Here is a 22,500-nt window from a genome sequence, read left to right as displayed (position 1 = left end):
AATAACACATACAGTTATTAAAGTTCTATAAAGGAAAGCAACTATTTAATGATAAAAATTCTTGGCTATTAGAAAATATTACTTAAGGAATTCATGCGGACTCTCATTATCCGCCTTTTCTCTCTCTCTCTCTCTCTCTCTCTCTCTCTCTCTCTCTCTCTCTCTCTCTCTCTGACACACACACACACACACACACACACACACACACACAGAGGCTGTCAGAGATGGCCGGTGACGTGATCAGGTTGTGTTGTATGAATGACCGTATGCATGGACTGGGGATCTAGTGTCATGGCTGATACGCTCTTCTCTTCTCTCCTCCTCAAGCATGCGGTCTTAGGGTTCAGATTTCGCTCTGAGAAGAATGCATTGCACAGGTTATTCTCCCCGAAATAAATATACATGTTTTTAAACCCAACGTTGTTACCTGAATAGTTACCTGATTCTTTTAAAATAATCGTAGAACAAATCTGATCTTCTGACTAAATAGTTATTTTAAATTGATCCTAATCCTAGCTCTAAATCTTAAAACTATCACTGACCACAATTGTTAAAGATTTAATGTGTTTAATAATTTGTATTTATTTTTTTTTATTTAATTTACTACAACACTGAAGGATCCTTACCCCGAACCTGTTGCTCTAGGTTAAGGATGACTGCGACAGCCTGGTGCAGGATGAGAAGTTTGGTCTGGGGCTTTTCACATTTTAGATGCAGTTGGCACATGCGTCCCAGCTCTTTAAACGCCTCGTTGATGTCTCTCACACGCAGTCGCTCACGGGCATTATTTGCCAACCTCCTTTCCCTCTCCCTCTCAGCTTTCTGCTCTGGAGACAGATCTTCATCCTCAACGATGCTACTGTGAACAAACACGCATACACATCAGAATTTTTCTATTATTTGTAGAAGAAAAAACTGTTTGTCAAATTAGTCTAAAATCTTTTTCTTTTCGTCTACTTTCGTCTTTTCCCTTTAGGGGTCACTACGGCGAATCATCTGTCTCCACCTAACTCCATCCTCGGCATCCTCTACTCTCGCACCAGTTAACTTCATGTCCTCATTTAACACGTCCATATATCTCCTCTTTGTCCTTCCTCTTGACCTCTTACCTGGCAGCTCCATCTCCCTCCTCTGTACATGTCCAAACCATCTCAATCTAGTCTCTCTGTCCTTGTCCCCAAAACAGCCAACCTGAGCCGTCCCTCTGATGTGCTCGTTCCTGATCCTGTCCATCCTCGTCACTCCTAAAGAGAACCTCAACATCCTCATCTCTGCTACCTCCATCTCTGCCTCATGTCTTTTCCTCACTGCTACAGTCTCTAACCCATACAGCAGAGCTGCTCTTACTACTGTCTTCTACACCTTTCCTATTCTGTCATACAACAAGTCTGTGCTTTACTGTGCTTTTAGGAAGTAAGACATTACCTGCTTCCCCACAATTCTGTTGCAAATCTTTCATTCATTCATTTTCTACCGCTTATCCGAACTACCTCGGGTCACAGGGAGCCTGTGCCTATCTCAGGCGTCATTGGGCATCAAGGCAGGATACACCCTGAACGGAGTGCCAACCCATCGCAGGGCACACACACACTCTCATTCACTCACGCAATCACACTAGGGACAATTTTCCAGAGATGCCAATCAACCTACCATGCATGTCTTTGGACCGGGGGAGGAAACCGGAGTACCCGGAGGAAACCCCCGAGGCACGGGGAGAACATGCAAACTCCACACACACAAGGTGGAGGCGGGAATCGAACCCCGACCCTGGAGGTGTGAGGCGAACGTGCTAACCACTAAGCCACCGTGCCCCCTTTGTTGCAAATCTTTTCCATTATAATTATACAGTAACACACACACACACACACACACACACACACACACACACACATAAAAATGGTCTACAAAGGTGCAAACGTATTCTTCCCTATCAGAGATTCTGTCACATCTGTGAAGACATTTCCGGACCACACCTTGAGATGGCTGCCTTCCTGAGGGCTAAAGACACTTCCTACCTCCTGCTTCTGCACAACTAAATAAACAACATCTTTTATTATGTTTATTGTGAAGCTTAGCTGATTTATTTCTTCTCTCACGTTAGCTCTGAATTTCCTTGATTGATATCTTTGGATTTATCTTTGGATGTTTTCATTTGAACCTGGTCTATTTAATATTAAGTCTTTGGACTGTTGAGCTGTCTTCATTCATTATCTGTTTGTTCATTCATTCTTTAGTTCATTCATTCATTCTTTAGTTCATTCATTCATCTCAGTAACCACTTTATCCTGGTCAGGTTTGCAGTGGATCAGTATTTTATACAGGTAACCAATCCATTTACTGCTATGTTTGCGAACGGTTGCGGGAAACTGGAGAACCCAGAAGAATTCCAATTCACAGTTGCCCTCTGGTGACTAATATTGGTATTTTGAGAGCTTTCTCAAATAATATACTATTCTATGATTTTATGAAACTATATTACATTCCTGGGGGGCACGGTGGCTTAGTGGTTAGCACGTTCGCCTCACACCTCCAGGGTTGGGGGTTCGATTCCCACCTCCACCTTGTGTGTGTGGAGTTTGCATGTTCTCCCCGTGCCTCGGGGGTTTCCTCCGGGTACTCCGGTTTCCTCCCCCAGTCCAAAGACATGCATGGTAGGTTGATTGGCATCTCTGGAAAATTGTCCGTAGTGTGTGATTGTGTGAGTGAATGAGAGTGTGTGTGTGTGTGTGTGTGTGCCCTGCAATGGGTTGGCACTCCATCCAGGGTGTATCCTGCCTTGATGCCCAATGACGCCTGAGATAGGCACAGGCTCCCCGTGACCCGAGGTAGTTCGGATAAGCGGAAGAAAATGAATGAATGAATGAATGAATGAATGAATGAATGAATGATACATTCCTATTAGAAGGGGGAATCTGACTCCTAACCCTAAGGTTGTGGGTTCGAGTCTCGGGCCGGCAATACCACGACTGAGGTGCCCTTGAACAAGGCACCGAATCCCCCCCAATTGCTCCCTGGGCGCTGCAGCATAAATGGCTTCCCACTGCTCCGGGTGTGTGTTCACGGTGTGTGTGTGTTCACTGCTGTGTGTGTGCACTTTGGATGAGTTAAACACAGAGAACGAATTCTGAGTATGGGTCACCGTACTCACTTCACTTCACTATTATAATCGTATGTGGAGAAGATTATGGAAGAAGGTTACCTGGTCCTGTTAAGATCACTGCTGGGTGTTTCAGGCTCTCTGATATCACTCTCTTCATCAGAGTGCAGACCACTGGAGGAAGAGTGAGACAGATGGCTTGAATGAGGAGGGTGAGACAGGTTCCTGGGGTGGGCTTGGTGCAGTCTAAACTCTTCCACATCAGATGGCTCTGTTTTCACATCCAGAGTACCTGATGACACAATGGAGAGCAGCCCTGCTGCCAGAGCTGAGAGAAACAACCAGATTGTGAGGACTATGGCTGCATAGCTGCGTAATGAGAAAAGTAAAAGGAATAAAATACAACTTTGAATAACAATAACCACCAGCCCTGACCCACAAATATGTGCAAATCAGATAGATTGTATGTTACTGGTATTATAAAGCCAGTGGTGCTGTATTAAAACTCATAAATAAAGAAATAAGGATCTGAAAAGGGGCCAAGAAAGTGATAATTTCTTAATAGGAACCTCTGAAGTTGTCTCCCTGATACGTCAGATCAGAAGATGAGGAAGGAGCAGAAGAGTGTGCACCCAAATGAGCAGCCTCACCTGGATCTGCTGCAGACACCTGTGAGAAAAACGAGAGGAAAAATTAACAATTCTCAACTCAACGACTCAAACCCTCGACCAGCCTGATTCATCCTGATGCTCTAATTCTGCATGAAGTGCTTTGCACTTGTCACTCCTCTTGTAGATGCTCTCACATAAACGCACTAAAGATTTGTCTTACCGTTGCTTTATTAGATAATCTCACCTGCACTGTAATCTTAAACCTAACACCTACTGCTGTAATCCCGAAGCCTGTCCTGTGCACATATCAGGACTCCATGTAATATCCTCATACTGTATGTCTACACATCTCTACACATCTACACCTACATACTGTAATAATTTATCATTTTTTATAGCTACAAGGGACTTCATTATACTTTATTCATTTCTGGAGTGTCATAAATACATTTTGGACCTGTTATGGACTCACTGTTTACATTAATAGTAAGAAGAAGCATAGAAGCCTTTATTATCGCCACATATACATTACAGCACAGTGGAATTCTTTTCTTCACAAACCCCAACTGAGGAGGTTGGGGTCAGAGTGCAGGGGCAGCTATGATACAGCACCCCTGGAGCAGGGAGGGTTGAGGGCCTTGCTCAAGGGCCCAGCAGTGGCAGCTTGGCTGTGCTAGGATTTGAACCCCGATCCTCCGATCAACAACCCAGAGCCTTAACCAGTTGAGCCTCCACTGCCCCTAAATAATGATTGTGGGCTGTTATGAATGGCTGTTAATGCAAACAGGGACTTACATCTGCTGGTAATCCATTAGTCACTAGTCCAGTGACGGGGCAATGGGATCTCACTGTGATTGGTCCTTGCTGTGCAAATCCGATTAGAGTGCGCATGTCATTGGTCAGGTTAATATTTGTCCCATCCACTGCATGGTTTCGTAGGACATGAATGACATCTTCTAATCTGTCCAGTCTATCCTCCACCTGACGGCCAATATACACATGAAGACGTGAATTAACACAAAGGATCGGATCAAAGGATCAAATCGGATCAAAGGATCAAATCGGATCAAAGGATCGGACCATTTCATCACAAATTGGCTAAACCGTTTATAAATGATCATTGCGCTGCCATGCTTTTTAAAATCTTTCCTAGATTATTTACAAATGTATTTAACAGACTTTACCGGTGGCTGTAGAATGTTCTCATAACTGGACGGCAGTATTGTCTGTCCACCTGAACGAGGCCACTGGTTCGCTCCTGAAAGAAATAAATCGAAAGAAATAAATAGATTAATAAGAATCACTTCCGGGGGGGCACGGTGGCTTAGTGGTTAGCACGTTCGCCTCACACCTCCAGGGTCGGGGTTCGATTCCCACCTCCACCTTGTGTGTGTGGAGTTTGCATGTTCTCCCCGTGCCTCGGGGGTTTCCTCCGGGTACTCCGGTTTCCTCCCCCAGTCCAAAGACATGCATGGTAGGTTGATTGGCATCTCTGGAAAATTGTCCGTAGTGTGTGATTGCGTGAGTGAATGAGTGTGTGTGTGTGTGCCCTGTGATGGGTTGGCACTCCATCCAGGGTGTATCCTGCCTTGATGCCCGATGACGCCTGAGATAGTCGCAGGCTCCCCGTGACCCGAGGTAGTTCGGATAAGCGGTAGAAGATGAATGAATGAATGAACCCCTATGTGCTCATGGGCAAAACATGGCCTGCCTTTTGTTGTTAATAGTGAATAACCTTCACTCTTCAGAAAAGGCTTTCCAGTAGGATTTCGAGTATGGCAGTGTGGATTTGTGATCCTTCAGCTGAAAGCGCATTAGTGAGATCAGACACTGAAGTTGGATGAGGAGTTCTTGGGTGCAGTCAGTGTTCCAGTTCATCACAAAGGTCACTCGAGTTCTTCCACTCCAACCTCAGTAGATCATGTCTTCATGAGTTTACTGGAGTATACTGGGCGTGCTGGAACATGTTTTGGCTTCTTAGTTCCGGTGAAGCGAAATGATCATTTTAAAGAATACAGAGAGAATATTTACAATTGTGTGCATTCAACTTTGTGACAACAGTTTGTGGAAGAAGCACATACAGTATGGTTGTGACGATCAGGCGTCCAGATACATTTTGGCCATGTAGCGCTTGCTTCGGTCAAGTACCTGCTCTTAGACATTAGCAGCTTATGTGTTTTACAATACATTATATTACACTCACCTGTTTGAGCTTTGACAAAATGAAAAGCAAAAAGTGTTCAACCTGCTGAAACAGTAGAAGCAGCCAGAGGTGATGGTGGTCTCCCAGGAATGGATGAACTGGATGGAAAACTACTATTGGTGTGATCAGGAGAATAAATCTGTCAAAGTGAAAAGAAAAAAAAAAGTAGTTTAATCAGAAGCAAAGAGTTCTAATTAAACCAAGGACTTATTCCTGCTAGAGGTTAGAAATATATATGGAAAGTATATTTATTTCTATTAGATCATGAATCCATAGACACATATGTTAATATTATAAATGCTTCAAATTAAAAAGCACAACTTGTCAGTTGTTCAGACAGTTTTTTCTCAGGTCTCAGAGTATTTTGGTGGAAATAATGTAACAGCAGGGTCACGGTGGCTTAGTGGTTAGCACGTTCGCATCACACCTCCAGGGTTGGGGGTTCGATTCCCGCCTCCACCTTGTGTGTGTGGAGTTTGCATGTTCTCCCTGTGCCTCGGGGGTTTCCTCCGGGTACTCCGGTTTCCTCCCCCGGTCCAAAGACATCCATGGTAGGTTGATTGGCATCTCTGGAAAATTGTCCGTAGTGTGTGATTGCGTGAGTGAATGAAGTGAGTATGTGTGTGTGCACTGCGATGGGTTGGCACTCCGTCCAGGGTGTATCCTGAATTGATGCCCGATGACGCCTGAGATAGGCACAGGCTCCCCGTGACCCGAGGTAGTTCGGATAAGCGGTAGAAGATGAGTGAGTGAGTGAGTAATGTAACAGCCATAAACCAAATTTTCTTTAGAAATCCTGATCATTATGACACCCCGAAAGTTGTGTTCCAGATTAAAACACTATTCACATTACAGCTCTACATCACTGTCAGTGACACAACACACAAAAGCTATGTATTCAAAGCTGTATTCCAAAACATTTAGGCTCACGCTCCTTCTCTAGACGATACCGTATACTGTAATTTAATCTAAACAGCTGGCTTGTGGGTTTTTACCGAAGCCAGGGATTTCCCAAGAGTATCTCCAGCGTGTGAGCCTCCAACGGGGTTCCCCTGACCACCTGAAAATTACACAGATATGCAACATAATACAACACCAGATCATATCAAGGTCTCGGTTGTATTTCAGTCGTAGGGGCATGACGGCTCACCCGTGAGTCGATCTGTGAAAGTGGCATTGGGTGAAGAAACAAAAAGTGAAGCACCGCCACTTCCTCTGTGAAAAGACGACATTGGTGGAAGACACTTGCTGACTTCTGGTGGTGTTGAATTTGGTAGTCTGTTCTAAAAAAAAAAGATTTTTTTATTTTTTTTATTATAGTTAGACAATGAACAATAAACCATTAGCGTTGAAATCTGCCAATATATTTTTGAGAACTGAATGTAATCAGATGACCTAAATTGACAAAGACCTCTTTGCCTAAGAATGACATCTGTGCAATGGTTTTTGTTTAAGGTTAATCTACCATTTCCAACTATCCATACTCTTTTGAAGGGCTCCATACAATTGCATTTTAAAGTCACGTCTTACCAGACGGTCATGTGCTGGCAGGTTGCCATTGTTCCCAGACAGTGATTGGCTAGATGATGACGATCCCAGCATGCCGCCATGACCTGATTGACTGATCCCACTGGCTGCGCTCCAGGGGTCTGTAGAGTTGTTTGTTCCATCTGACAGAAAAATGACAAAATATATTGAGTCGAACAAGTGCACAGGCTTTTGTCCTCAGGTAAATACAAGCAGAAGGCAGAGAAATAATATAAAGACTTCTTATTAGTATCGTTGTTGATCCAAAACACATGTCAAGACACAGGATAGTCACATTCAGGAGTGTAGGCTTTCTTTGGCTCATGTTAAGAGTAGTGAGTTCTGCTATATTTTGCTTGGCTATAATCCACAATGTGGAAGCTGAAAGCTTAATAGAGTTAATAAGGGGGCTCCAAGTCACAGTACTTTTTTCCCCCCAAGAGTTTTAAAAATTTGTTGGTTTGGCTATAAAAGTCCTTTTTCCTTTTTCAAGATATGGACCAACCATACCTCCAAAACAGCTGTGAAAACAAAGTCTGTGTGTGTGTGTGTGTGTGTGTGCGTGTGTTTGGTTGGGTGTGTGTCTTTATAACAGAACCGGTGCATACAACATAGAAGCTATCTTATTTCATTCTGCCTCCCAAGGCGTCCTTGAGAGTAAAACACTTTCCGACAGCAGAGCTCGGTGTTCCACTGTGCACACACACACACACACACACACACACACACACACACACACACACACGCACACATTTTAAAATTAAAATAAAGCAATAGCAGCCTGTGCACACCCACACAGATGTAAACAACAAGACTCTGAAAATTATTAGTCATCGTTGTAGGGTAATATAACAACAAGGTTAAGTTTACCATAAACCTGGCTTGTGAAGCTTGTGCTGGGAAGTTTAAATGATGAGTATGAAGCACAATCTCTTTTCGGTTCCTCTGTGTTTGGAGAGTACACCTGATGGTTAAAGGGGGAAAAAAAATAGTGAAATAAAGTAAGAGTCAATAAAAAGGAAATAGAACAACAATATGGAATGGGGAAAAAACGGAAAGTTATGAAACAGGTTTATTATGTAATGTACAGGTTAATTATTATTATTATTATTATTATTGTTGTTGTTTTAAATATCTGCATATTTGTAGCTCATATATAGATCATAGAGGGACATTTTAGGCTTCAACTTTGCACCTGCCTGAAGCTTTGATTGGACTTCTCTCAGCCTGAGCTTAGCAGCCCCCCAACCCATGACCACCTACCTCCCCACTCCTCCTCCCAACCCTATTGCCTGGGCAACAGCCTTCCATGACCAGAATCACCCTTAGGTCATGAAGATTTCTTCTGGTCCCATTCTATTAGACATATGACTAAGAAAACACAGAGATGCTCTTGATTGGCTCCTTTCCTGAAAAAGGCTGCAATGATTGGCTGGATCAGATAAGCCTGGGTCTAACACACAGCGCAGAGCATATGGTGCAGGATCATCTCCCCAGTCGGCAATGGCTGAACAAGTGACCCATTAATAATATTAACACCCCATGCCATGACCTCTCTGCCCCTTAGAGGTAAGGACATAATCATGGTGCCAAGAAAGACAGGAAAGGTCTCGCATCAAGGCTTGAATCCAGGACTCAAAATCTCATCAGATATCAAAGTACTTCATAAGACAAAGAAGCAAGGGGATTCAGTCAAGCAAGGGGATTTTTAGAGCCACGAAGCTTACCACGTATATGTGGGTGCCAGTGAAAACAGCACCGTTTTTTTTTTTCATGAGAAACGAGGTGGCATTGTGCAGGAATGCACTTTAAAACACAAAATAACAGTCTTGTGGCATAAAAGCCTGGATTCAATAAAGCATTTCATCAAAGCCTACTGACTAGCTGGCCCACAATTTTTGTTCAAACCTAAATCAGCTCTGCACATATGCAACTAATTTTTCCCCTTTGCTCTGTGTCATCCATGCCCTTCTGGACTCACTTACCATGTGTGCAGATCAAAGAGGGGAGCTGTGTGCTGTTGTAATGGGGTGGAGATCACTAGGGAAAAACATCTGCCAGAGTTCAGCCACATACCAACCAGGGCATTTCACTTCATGGCTCACTCTCTACTACAGCTGGACTTGCTCTTTTAAGACCCACTTGGTTTGTGACTTCTGAAGCTATGCCATGTGAGCAAATAAGAAGAACCTTGAATGAACCAAATACAGCGCTTTCCAAAGGAAGAGTTTGCCAAAGCAGGAGAAATGCATTACTGACCTGGAAGCACACTATCTAGTCTGGTTTGACACGTCTCACGATAAAATAATCACACACACTATGATTAGCATAATAACACAGAAACACATATGTACTGTAAGTATGTACGCATACTTAGAATATTCTTAAAATATAAGAATCCTTTCCTTATGTTACACGTTCTCAAATGAGATGCATCGATACGCTAACAAACTCCAAAGACTGATCTCCATCAGCTCACAAACATTTTTACAGCTCACCTCTTTCCCATTGCTATAGCGATACATGAGTGAGTTGCTGGTTGACCCAGAGCCAGGAAATGCACAAAACATGACTGTTGATGCTGCAGATTCAACTCAGTTCTCTCAACTCTCCTCAGATCAGTACGTGTCCCGAAGCTGCCTTCTCACACACATTCATACAGGTGCACGTTCAGCTCTGTGGTCTTCTACTCACGGACGTCCCAGACTGACTTCACACTTACTCCCACACCACTAATGCAAACCAAGACTGAACCAATTCTAGAACCATGCATGGGGGTGGTTAGTGCAGCGCCGGGAGAAACCATGTTAGGCATATGGGGGGTGTAAGGTGAGGATAATTTGATCAGCTTTTATTTGCATTTAATGTAGGTGATATTAGTAGGCCTGTGTATTTGGTAGTATACTAGAAAATGATTTGTACAAGAAATTGACATATGGATCTTCCTGCAAAACATGTTGATTACATCTCATGTTTAGAATTGTATGAGCGTGTGAGTGTGTGAGTTTCCCCTAAAGTTGCTTTACACTTGATAGTTGGCTTTATTTTTGCAACATTCTGCTCAGAACTTTAGAGAACGCCCTAAGAGCATGACTGTTTTCTAAGAAACATTAAGTGCTGTCCTGTTTCCTCTTCTGACCTACTTTCTTCGTAGACTCCCATCTTAGACAGCTTCATGTAAACCAGCACGTGCTGTGCGGGTAAGCTCGGCGGCGGGGAAGCAGGACTGAAGTTATTTATATCTTCTACACTGTCTGGATCTTTCTAATAGTGCTTTTTCTTCACTGTCATGTCACAACAAGACATAATCCCAGATTTACTGTCTGCTGACCTGTCTCTGGTTGAACTGGTGACACAAGTATCTGGTGACACAGGTATCAGTAGAAAAGGTGCTTTGAAAGAATGGTGAATGTTGCACCGGGAGAAATAGAATGCAACTCCAAATACTTGCCCAAACTCAGTCTTAATGTCTTTCATGAAACAAACTAAAAACAATATGAATAAAACAGCACAGCAATATGACATCGATAATATAGATCAAGTATGTATTTACCTTAATTAAAAACACCCTAAATCTCTACATCTAATCAGTTTATATGCAAAGATCCTCAGCAGGATTATAGAAATCTTTCAATCAATAGGCCATAATAATCTAATAATAACCCCTGTGACTAGTAAACCTCTTACGGGAGGTGAAGAAACCATGATATGATGTAAGGTGATGTCCATGAATAGACTGCTTTTGAGTATGTATTCTATGTGAAACTCATGACCTTCCCAATCGTTGCTGTTGACCATTAATTAATTTTATTTCATTTTAAACATGCAGTAGTACAACCATATATTAAGAAACCTGGTCTAGATCAATCTTTTAGACCTATCTCCAGACTGCCCTTTCTTTCTAAGGTCTTAGAAAAAATTGTCTATAGACAACTGAAATTATTTCTGGATGAAAATGACATCCTGGAGGTTTTCCAGTCTGGCTGGATAAAACACTGCATAGCACAGAGTCAGCCTTGTTAAGGGTTTTTATTGACATCCTCATTGTGTCTGACGCTGGTGATTTTGTCTTCCTTGTCCTGCTGGAGTTAACACCTGCCTTTGAAACAGCTGACCACCGCATTTTAATATCTCGTCTAGGTCAACGTGTGTGTGTCCGTGGCCCTGTTTAAGAGTGTTTCAGGTCCTACTTAACAAATGGGACTTTTTCTGTGGGTCTAGGTGTTCCAGAATCTTCCACTGCTCCCTTGTACTACGGGGTTCCACAGGGCTCGGTTCCGGGTCCTTTTCCGGTACTGGTTATTTATAGCAGTACAATTCTTACATTTATTTTAATATAAGAAAGTATATTTTATGTGCATTTATACAATATACTGCAGGGGTGTCCAAGCTTATCCAGAAAGGGCCAGCATGGGTGCAGGTTTTTATTCCAACTAAGCAGAAGACACACCAGAGTCTATGGAAAGCCAAGATCTTACTTGATTGTCTAATATACATTATGTTAAATGTCCAGAGGTGGTCACCTAATCTTCTGAATCGATATATCACTTGAGATCAAGCACATATGCTTGCGTATACATCAGAATTGATGTCGCATTGTAGTCAGTATGGCCCCTTAGGACTTTTATGCACCACCAGGATTTAGTTTATAGTAATCTAAAAACTAGAATAAATAGTTTTGAAATCTCAAGGTTCTGGCAACAGTGTTCTATCAAAATTGGTTCAGAAAAAGCAAATAGATCTCATTTTGATCTCACACAGTAGTTGCTCGTAATGTGAACCTGAGAGAGCAGAGTCCTTAAAAAATAACGTTGCAAGGCTATTTGAATAACCGTCAGAAATACTTGACGATATTTACAGAATCTGATTATAAACCAGGCAAAAAATTAAAGGCAAAAAATGTTTGAAAGTCTGCGTAAATCAGTTCATGGCAAGATCTAAAAATATTCTTGCTGAAAAATACTGCTAAAATATAACATACATTTAGATGATTTTTTTTATTTGAATTTGATTGTATTTAATTATCATTAGGTTGATAATTAGGTTGATAATAATAATATGTAATGTGTGCACCATTAAACCACCAGCAAAACCCTTAATTGTTAACACAAGGCAGGACTATGTGCATGTTGTAGCAGAAATCAAATATATTTCAGGCCAAGAAATAAATTATTAAAAAAAGATTATTAAATAAATGACAAAATACACAATACGGCCAAAAGCCCGTTGACAACTGACCGTCACAACTGTATGTAGTTCTTGTTTCCACAAAGTTGGAATCACAGAATTGTACGATGTAGCTTTAGTATTTCCCTTCACTGGTAGACGCCTATTCGTTTCAGCACGCCTATACTCCGGTTAAACAAATCAAGGCTCATGTCTTCATGTCATGAGCCTGATCTCACCAATGCTCTTGGGCTGAATCAATACAAATCCCTATTGCCTTCCCAGAAGACTGGAAAAGTGGGACTAAAGCAGAAACTGAAAAAACACATATGGTATAAGTGTATGATGAAGTGCAGGTACTTTCCAACACTCTGGAACTGTGCATGTGGGCGTGTGGTAGCCTAGTGGTGAAGGTGTTGGGCTACCAATCGGAAGGTTGTGAGTTTGATCCCGGGTCCACCAAGCTGCCACTGTTGGGCCCCTGAGTAAGGCCCTTAAAGCTCAGTTGTACAAAACTGAGATAATGTAAGTCGATCTGGATATAAGGGCGTCTGCCAAATGCTGTAAATGTAAATGCATGTGGACTGTAAGAATTAGAGCGTTATGTCTCCCACTAGCGGCCATAAAGAGCATCACAACAACAACCCCGACCACACATTAGACTACTACTCATTCATGTAGCACCACAATCTTGTCGTGTTTTTTTACTGAAAGTATTTCTATAAATCTTTTTTTTTTAATCCTAAAACAATGTGGCACTGTAATCATTTCCTGGAAAGCATGCAATCTAGCTGAGTATTTCTTTCTCATGCATGTCTTTTAGTGCCAGGATGCTGTAAAGCCACATGGGAGGAAAAAACAAAAGATTATAAACGATGGTGGAATTTTGTGTCACGTGCTGTATAACCTATAACACTACAGGAAATACAAGGGATCACTGATGACATTTAATTGTGACCTGTTTGTTTAAATCCAGTTATAATTCTTTAGGGTCTATTTATTTACACTTTGTAGAAAATGTAGTTTTTATTAAAAAAAAAACAACAATAAACTAATCAATAAAAATGAAAAAAAATAAAAAAACACGACCGATCATTCATAATTCGTTAAAAAAATTAAAAAAATAAAATAAAAACAAGTCTAATATCAGACAGTCAGCCCTCAGTGCGCATGCGCAGTCTGGTCCCGGCCGCAGCTGCACTGTCCGTGGCGGCAGCCGCCGTGCTGCAGTGATATAATCGCTGTGTTTTCACCGCTTTATTCGTGCTCGTTCGTGTCCTCTTTATGTCTGAAAACGAGCCGAGTCGAGCCCAGACAAGCGTCGGGTCACGAAACGCTCCTTTTGTGTAAAAACGGTTTGATTTCGGGTCAGATATCTGCGCCGGCGTTATTATGCGCAACCGGAGCGCCGCTTGTGTCGTTTTCTAAAGGACTCTGATGAGGCCTAGACGTTAACGCGCACGCACGCACGCACGCACACACACACACACCCTCCTCCCTCTCCCCCACCCCCTCCCACAGTCTCACCGTGATGGCCGATGATCAACAACAGCACCCTGGGCAGCTGCAGCAGGCTGCTCTCTCCGGACCGCCGTCTCTCCCCAGCGCCCTGTCAGGGCTGCAGGGACCCGAAGCTACCGCGCTGCACTACGACAAGATCAAGAACTCGATCTGGTGAGAGACCGAGGCTGTTTTCTCGGCCTTTAGCTTAGCTACGGTTAGCAGGATTAGCGCGCTAGCCTGTGCCTAAACATGTTGACAGATTTAGCGCGCTAGCATCTTCCCTCAGAAATGTAGCGTTTTTAGCATCGGTTAGCTTCAGTTAGCATAGCCGCATCTCACAGCGGTTAGAACGGGCACCGAGCATCAGCCGAATTAACACCAGGAAAAAAACCACCGATGATGTTTATTCGTACTGATCAGTAGATCAGACAGACGTGATGATCGCAGTAGATCAGACAGACATGGTGATCGCAGTAGATCAGACAGACATGATGATCGCAGTAGATCAGACAGACATGGTGATCGCAGTAGATCAGACAGACGTGGTGATCGCTGTAGATCAGACAGACGTGATGATCGCAGTAGATCAGACAGACATGGTGATCGCAGTAGATCAGACAGACATGATGATCGCAGTAGATCAGACAGACGTGGTGATCGCAGTAGATCAGACAGACGTGGTGATCGCTGTAGATCAGACAGACGTGGTGATCGCAGTAGATCAGACAGACGTGGTGATCGCAGTAGATCAGACAGACGTGGTGATCGCAGTAGATCAGACAGACGTGGTGATCGCAGTAGATCAGACAGACATGGTGATCGCAGTAGATCAGACAGACATGGTGATCGCAGTAGATCAGACAGACATCATGATCGCAGTAGATCAGACAGACATCATGATCGCAGTAGATCAGACAGACATCATGAACGCAGTAGATCAGACAGACATCATGATCGCAGTAGATCAGACAGACATCATGATCGCAGTAGATCAGACAGACATCATGATCGCAGTAGATCAGACAGACGTGATGATCGCAGTAGATCAGACAGACATCATGATCGCAGTAGATCAGACAGACATCATGATCGCAGTAGATCAGACAGACGTGATGATCGCAGTAGATCAGACAGACGTGATGATCGCAGTAGATCAGACAGACGTGGTGATCGCAGTAGATCAGACAGACGTGGTGATCGCAGTAGATCAGACAGACGTGGTGATCGCAGTAGATCAGACAGACGTGGTGATCGCAGTAGATCAGACAGACGTGGTGATCGCAGTAGATCAGACAGACGTGACGGTCGCAGTAGATCAGACAGACGTGACGGTCGCAGTAGATCAGACAGACGTGACGGTCGCAGTAGATCAGACAGACGTGACGGTCGCAGTAGATCAGACAGACGTGACGGTCGCAGTAGATCAGACAGACGTGACGGTCGCAGTAGATCAGACAGACGTGACGGTCGCAGTAGATCAGACAGACGTGACGGTCGCAGTAGATCAGACAGACGTGACGGTCGCAGTAGATCAGACAGACGTGACGGTCGCAGTAGATCAGACAGACGTGACGGTCGCAGTAGATCAGACAGACGTGACGGTCGCAGTAGATCAGACAGACGTGACGGTCGCAGTAGATCAGACAGACGTGACGGTCGCAGTAGATCAGACAGACGTGACGGTCGAAGTAGATCAGACAGACGTGACGGTCGCAGTAGATCAGACAGACGTGACGGTCGCAGTAGATCAGACAGACGTGACGGTCGAAGTAGATCAGACAGACGTGACGGTCGCAGTAGATCAGACAGACGTGACGGTCGCAGTAGATCAGACAGACGTGACGGTCGCAGTAGATCAGACAGACGTCAGGGCTGCTGAGCTGTTTAACCAGCGGTGTAGTTTGGCCTCGTTATTCAGTTGTTTCTGTATGAGGGAAAAATAATAAAAATTTTATTTAATTTATCATTATTTATTTATTTTTTTACACAAAAATGTTTGTCAGTAAACATTGTAATATACGTTATATAGCGTGGACACCTCACCTGCTCAGTATGCAAACACTGAGCTCATTAACGTGCAAACAGCGAGCTCTGTTAAGGCCAGGCTGAAGTGGAACAACCCAGTGTCCTGCCCCGAGTCCTGCCCCGTTTCCTGCCCCAGGCATCATGATCGCAGTAGATCAGACATCATGATCGCAGTAGATCAGACAGACATCATGATCGCAGTAGATCAGACAGACATCATGATCGCAGTAGATCAGACAGACATCATGATCGCAGTAGATCAGACAGACATCATGATCGCAGTAGATCAGACAGACATCATGATCGCAGTAGATCAGACAGACATCATGATCGCAGTAGATCAGACAGACATCATGATCGCAGTAGATCAGACAGACATCATGATCGCAGTAGATCAGACAGACATCATGATCGCAGTAGATCAGACAGACATCATGATCGCAGTAGATCAGACAGACATCATGATCGCAGTAGATCAGACAGACATCATGATCGCAGTAGATCAGACAGACATCATGATCGCAGTAGATCAGACAGACATCATGATCGCAGTAGATCAGACAGACATCATGATCGCAGTAGATCAGACAGACATCATGATCGCAGTAGATCAGACAGACATCATGATCGCAGTAGATCAGACAGACATCATGATCGCAGTAGATCAGACAGACATCATGATCGCAGTAGATCAGACAGACATCATGATCGCAGTAGATCAGACAGACATCATGATCGCAGTAGATCAGACAGACATCATGATCGCAGTAGATCAGACAGACATCATGATCGCAGTAGATCAGACAGACATCATGATCGCAGTAGAGCAGACAGACATCATGATCGCAGTAGATCAGACAGACATCATGATCGCAGTAGATCAGACAGACATCATGATCGCAGTAGATCAGACAGACATCATGATCGCAGTAGATCAGACAGACATCATGATCGCAGTAGAGCAGACAGACATCATGATCGCAGTAGAGCAGACAGACATCATGATCGCAGTAGATCAGACAGACATCATGATCGCAGTAGATCAGACAGACATCATGATCGCAGTAGATCAGACAGACATCATGATCGCAGTAGATCAGACAGACATCATGATCGCAGTAGATCAGACAGACATCATGATCGCAGTAGAGCAGACAGACATCATGATCGCAGTAGATCAGACAGACATCATGATCGCAGTAGATCAGACAGACATCATGATCGCAGTAGATCAGACAGACATCATGATCGCAGTAGATCAGACAGACATCATGATCGCAGTAGATCAGACAGACATCATGATGTCCTCCCACCGAGTCCTCCCCCTGAGTCCTGCCCCTTTGGGATGACCTGGAACACCGACTGCACCCCAGGACCTCCTCACTTCTCACACAGTGTCTGATCTCACTAATGCTCTTGAAGCTGAATGAACACTAATCCGTGCTTCAGCATCTACTGGAAAGCCTTTACAAAGAGTGGAGCTTATTATTAACGGGATATAATGGGTGCGATGGTCAGAGCTAAAGTTTTGTCACATCTACATTACAGCACAGTGAAATTCTTTCTTCCCATATCCCAACTTTGGAGGTCGGAGTCAGAGCACAGGGTCAAAGGTCATGATACACACCACTTGTGTAGGGTTAAGGGCCTTACTCAAGGGCCCAACAGTGACAGATTGGCAGTGCTGGGGCTTGAACCTTCTTCAACCAACCACCCAGAGCCTTAACCAGTTGAGACGCGCATACGTAAGAGTGTGTAATAGTCCATTTCCAGCAGAATTGTGGTAGGTTTGTCATAATAGTTAGAATAACTGACCAGCCAGAGTTCTTAAAACTGTAAGAAGTCTTTCATTTTATTATTTTTCATGGCATCCTTACCAGCATTTCTTTACACTTCTCTCAGACTTTTACACACTTTAAAACCAAGTCATATAAAAATATTCTCCGGTCTCTGCTGTTGGTTGTTGTGTAATTATAGTCATGAATCTGGTGACACTGAGAATATTTGATATCATATATAATTTGCAGCCATTTTCTGCACTTAAACCCAAAAGAAATACTCTGACATTTTCCCATTTGATTGATTTTTTTTTTTTTTTACAAGAACACATTTGGGACAGTTTTAGGGATTTTTGATCTGTGAACCAAAACAAAGCCTTAACCACTGAAGTATTTTAGTTTCTTATTCATTCTTAATGACTAACTAATTTCTTATTCTTCATTCTTGTATCATTTTGTCTTTCAGCAAATCTGTGCAATCAAAAGTGGACAGCATTTTGGTAAGTGACCGCTAGAATCTGGCATGCACTTGTCATTTGAGTCATTACTAAAATGATCTTGGTAATTCTGTGCTATATAAGTTATGTTCAGAAAGCACAAATTTCACATACACTCTGGTTCCTTATGCTCTGGAGGCATTTATCTCCAGCGATGGTGTTTTTTTAAGGAGTGATGGTAAAACAACATAGTTATTTACATGCCGTCAGTGGAGTAATTACCTTTTTAGAAGTTAAATGAAATTCACAAAACACTTAAAACATTTACAAGATGTTATTACAGTTGCAAATGGACACAAAAGGTGTTTCGTAGATATTCTAGAAATAGATGTTCTGTTTCAAATTGCAGATATTAAACAAGTAACCAGAAATACAGAAAAGAAAATGGCTATCTATATTTGACAGTGGCCCAATGAGGCCGGCGGTCCAGTGCGGTTGGCGGTCCAGTGAAGCCGGTGGCCCAATGTGGTCGGTGGCCCAATGTGGTCGGTGGCCCAATGTGGTCGGTAGTCCTGTGAGGCTGGTGGCCCAATGAAGCTGGTGGCCCATTGCAGCCCAGTGCGGCTGGTGGCCCAATGTGGCCGGTGGCCCAATGTGGCCGGTAGCCCAGTAAAGCCGGTGGCCCAATGTGATCAGTGGCCCAATGTGGTCGGTGGCCCAATGTGGTCGGTAGTCCTGTGAGGCAGGTGGCCCAATGAAGCTGGTGGCCCATTGCAGCCCAGTGCGGCTGGTGGCCCAATGTGGCCGGTGGCCCAATGTGATCGGTGGCCCAGTGAAGCCGGTGGCCCATTGCAGCCCAGTGCGGCTGATGGCCCATTGCAGCCCAGTGCGGCTGGTGGCCCAATGTGGCCGGTGGCCCAATGTGATCGGTGGCCCAGTGAAGCCGGTGGCCCATTGCAGCCCAGTGCGGCTGATGGCCCATTGCAGCCCAGTGCGGCTGATGGCCCATTGCAGCCCAGTGAAGCCGGTGGCCCAGGGTTTGCTGGGTTGTGTTATAGGTCCTTAGGGCTGCAAATAATCTGATTTTCTTTGATAATTAATTAATATTTTCCAAAAAATTTTTTCTTAATTTTTCAATTAATCCAATTGTAGTAATTCTATTACGTTTACAAAGAAAGAATAAAAAAAAATGTTTTGACATTATTTATTTGTCAGTTAGTACAACTACAGAACTCTTAACGAAGCTTAATTATAGAACAGGTCACTGATTACTGTAGAGTATAAATGACAGATCAGACAAAACACTCGTGTCGGGCAAGTGAGACCCTTTTTTCTGAGATCTTATTTGTATAGGACTATTTAATGGTTTGTTTACATTTTTTTATTCTTCTTCTTGTGTTTAATGTTAGTCACTTGAGAAGACGTTTTTATAACTTAAAAGTTAATCATAAATAAAGCATAATACAGTCAGGTCTATAATTATTGGCACCCTCAGTAAGAATAAATTTAGTTTTCAGAGAATTAAAAAAAATTTACTGTTAGTCTTACGGACACCAACGACTATATTATATTTGCATAAAATGTGAAAATGTGGTGTTTTAGAAATATTCCTGTTATTCTTGTGTAGTTTGTGTATATTACAACAGGCTGACACATTTCTATGCTAGTCTTTTGTTCCTATGTCCACATTTTCCTATGTACTATGCGCGGTGGGGTGATAGTTGCTCCACAGTAGTAGCTCTTTAACACCAAACATTGTTTCAGTGCGTTTGTGGCTGTTTGTCTTCACACACACACACTTTTCCCTTCCCCAACTATTCCTTGGTTGGAAAATATGGTTGTTAGTGTTTATTTATTTGACACTTTTCTCAGTAAGACTTTGTCCCAGAATGTATTTCTACCTCACACTGACCAAGACCGTCATTTTACTGTTCAGATGGGTCACACGACACCAGGTGACGTCCCGGTTGCATTTCTCTGATTTGGATAAGTACAGCAGGATCATTAACACCAGTAGTAAATAGCTGCACATGCAGAAACCTCTTAACTTTGGTTAAATCTGAACTTTGATTATTAAAATGAATGCAAACCTAACTTTAAATAAATCACAAAACTGCCTGCAGGTGTGAGGTTGGAAAATCGTTCAGTTCTTTACCCAATCGTGTCCTTTGACAGAACACAGTTTCATAACTGACTGTATAAACGTCTCTGTGATTCCATTAATAACGTGAAGGTTTGCAAAACACACGCAAAAAAACTTTTTTGGAACATTCTACTGTTAAAGGTGAGGTCTCTGATGTTTGAAAGCCAATGTTGACATATAAAATCACCAAAACAAACACGCCCCTAACCCAAATGGGTCCCACCCCTGTATTGATAGCTCCGCCCACACATGCATACGTAACCCAGGCAACTAATGGAAAGAAACGTGTCTTTATCATAGCTGAAGGGAAGAACAATACGATTGCAGATAAACAAACAAGCAAAAATGACACACAAGCATAATCATGTAAAGGACAAAGACATATATTAGTTCTGTGTAACAAAGCAAAACCAACGTTACTCACCTATCGAGAAGGAAAAAAGCGCCTCGGCGTCCCATCGCAGGCCTTCCTGCTCCTTCAGTTCTCTCCAGCGCTGGAAAGCTGATCCTATATTAACACGTCCTACTTCTTACCTTATCGTAAGCCTTTCTTCTCTTTCTTTCTTTGTTTTTATCCTCCATGTCAATGTTAAAACAGCTTTCTGCTAATATCACACATGCGCACTGAACACTCTCTCCGCCCACATTGACAAGACACGCCCCTTTCTGCTGATTGGCTACACGTTTGTTTTGATTTTTGTTTTGTTTTCGTCTCGACTCAGTTTTCTGAAGCATTTCTCAAACAACGGAGACCCCACCTTTAATTTTTTATGTCAATTGGTCAGTTTTCCATCATCCGTGCCTTTTTTTTTCCCCAGTGATCTTGGACACAAGTGTCTCTAACTCAGCTTCACTAAAATGTGTTTTCTCTCAAGCATTTTTCCGGTTATTAAATTGTTCTGCTCACTATCGATAAGATTTACATTGACATTTCCGGCATTTGTTAGACTCACCACGCAAACCTTCTGTACGATGTGACCTTCACCATATATATATATATATATATATATATATCTCATTTCTCCCAATGAGAGCTTGAGTGATCACTGCTACAGCTTTCTCTATCTGGCTACGAGAGTGGCTACGAATTGTGCGAGTGCTCTACATTCCTGCCCATTTTGTCGATCTATAATATAAAGACCTATTCTGCTAAATTCCTAATGTTTGAGTGCGTTTAGTTCTGTCTGATCCGTACCTCTATACGCGAACAAGAGATTTTGTTTCCAAGTGAGTTTAGGCCAGTTTCCACTCATCAGTTAAGTCTCTAGAGTCTCTAAGAACAGCTAGAGATGTTGTGAAGGTCATCACATGCTTTCTGTAACACAGTTGCAGAAAAGCGCAATCTGCCCTTTTTTGATTGGAAATATATTCAGAATAATAATTCTTATGTTACTATAAGTTACAATAATTGTCACACATATTATTCTTTAGTCCAGTTGGTATATTTCATAGATTTTATAAATGGACCAGCTGAACATTAATCCTGTATTTAGTCCTGTGTGACAAGCGAGGAAAAAAAAAAAAGTTCTGAGTATACAGTAAAGTCTTTTTCATATTTTTTTTTTTCATCCACTTAAACAAAACATACATTTTTATTTCTTTAATCTACATAAGAACTAAACCATTTTGTTCGCCGGTATCCATAATACACGGTCTGCTAATCGGTAGAATGCAAAGAATTCCACCTCATTGGAACGGCTCGTGAGTTAGATTTGGGTCGAAACGTTTAACAGCCTCCGTACCATTCACTCGAATCAGCTCGCTAGTAACGCGTGCTGTCTTTTACTAGGTCATACACCATATTAGAACGGTCCCTTTGTTGATGGGAATGTGAGGAGAAGTTTATTACCGTCATTACCACCGCTTCATAATCCACTTGGCAGGAGTCCTGTATTTTATCTGCGAGGGGAAAATACTTTGGAAAGCCCTCTGAGAGTAAGTGTTTACAGCAAGGGTGGTGCAAATCGGGGCAGGGTATTTTGTTCTGTTATGAATCCTATTTCGGTTTGT

General features: G+C 42.8%; 2 protein-coding genes across 4 annotated transcripts in view; one reads left to right on the top strand and one right to left on the bottom strand.

The window, feature by feature from the left end:
• LOC132857502 (transcription factor 12-like) overlaps positions 1-10,130 on the bottom strand; it is a 10,275-nt gene extending 145 nt beyond the window's left edge. Inside the window, exons 1-12 of one of the 3 annotated variants that reach the window (XM_060887476.1) lie at positions 9,937-10,130; positions 8,309-8,402; positions 7,442-7,581; positions 7,062-7,194; positions 6,907-6,971; positions 5,954-6,050; positions 4,893-4,966; positions 4,504-4,689; positions 3,667-3,766; positions 3,200-3,425; positions 627-859; positions 1-355 (exon numbers count right to left, since the gene is read on the bottom strand). The exon at positions 1-355 is cut by the window's left edge and continues 145 nt beyond it. In XM_060887476.1, coding sequence (XP_060743459.1) covers positions 219-355; positions 627-859; positions 3,200-3,425; positions 3,667-3,766; positions 4,504-4,689; positions 4,893-4,966; positions 5,954-6,050; positions 6,907-6,971; positions 7,062-7,194; positions 7,442-7,581; positions 8,309-8,402; positions 9,937-10,008 — 1,557 coding nt within the window. In that variant the 5' untranslated portion in view covers positions 10,009-10,130 and the 3' untranslated portion in view covers positions 1-218. Of the gene's footprint in view, positions 356-626; positions 860-3,199; positions 3,426-3,666; positions 3,767-4,503; positions 4,690-4,892; positions 4,967-5,953; positions 6,051-6,906; positions 6,972-7,061; positions 7,195-7,441; positions 7,582-8,308; positions 8,403-9,423; positions 9,896-9,936 lie in introns of those variants that run through there. The other 2 variants (XM_060887477.1, XM_060887478.1) reach the window with 2 other exon arrangements.
• A 3,677-nt stretch (positions 10,131-13,807) lies between these two features.
• LOC132856710 (DNA-binding protein RFX7) overlaps positions 13,808-22,500 on the top strand; it is a 22,369-nt gene continuing 13,676 nt past the window's right edge. The window contains exons 1-2 of the mRNA XM_060886393.1: positions 13,808-14,278; positions 18,377-18,410. Coding sequence (XP_060742376.1) covers positions 14,136-14,278; positions 18,377-18,410 — 177 coding nt within the window. The 5' untranslated portion in view covers positions 13,808-14,135. The remainder of the gene's footprint in view (positions 14,279-18,376; positions 18,411-22,500) is intronic.

Source organism: Tachysurus vachellii, chromosome 14, assembly GCF_030014155.1.
Source record: "Tachysurus vachellii isolate PV-2020 chromosome 14, HZAU_Pvac_v1, whole genome shotgun sequence".
Classification (NCBI taxonomy): domain Eukaryota; kingdom Metazoa; phylum Chordata; class Actinopteri; order Siluriformes; family Bagridae; genus Tachysurus; species Tachysurus vachellii.
This window is presented reverse-complemented; position numbering and strand designations above follow the sequence as displayed.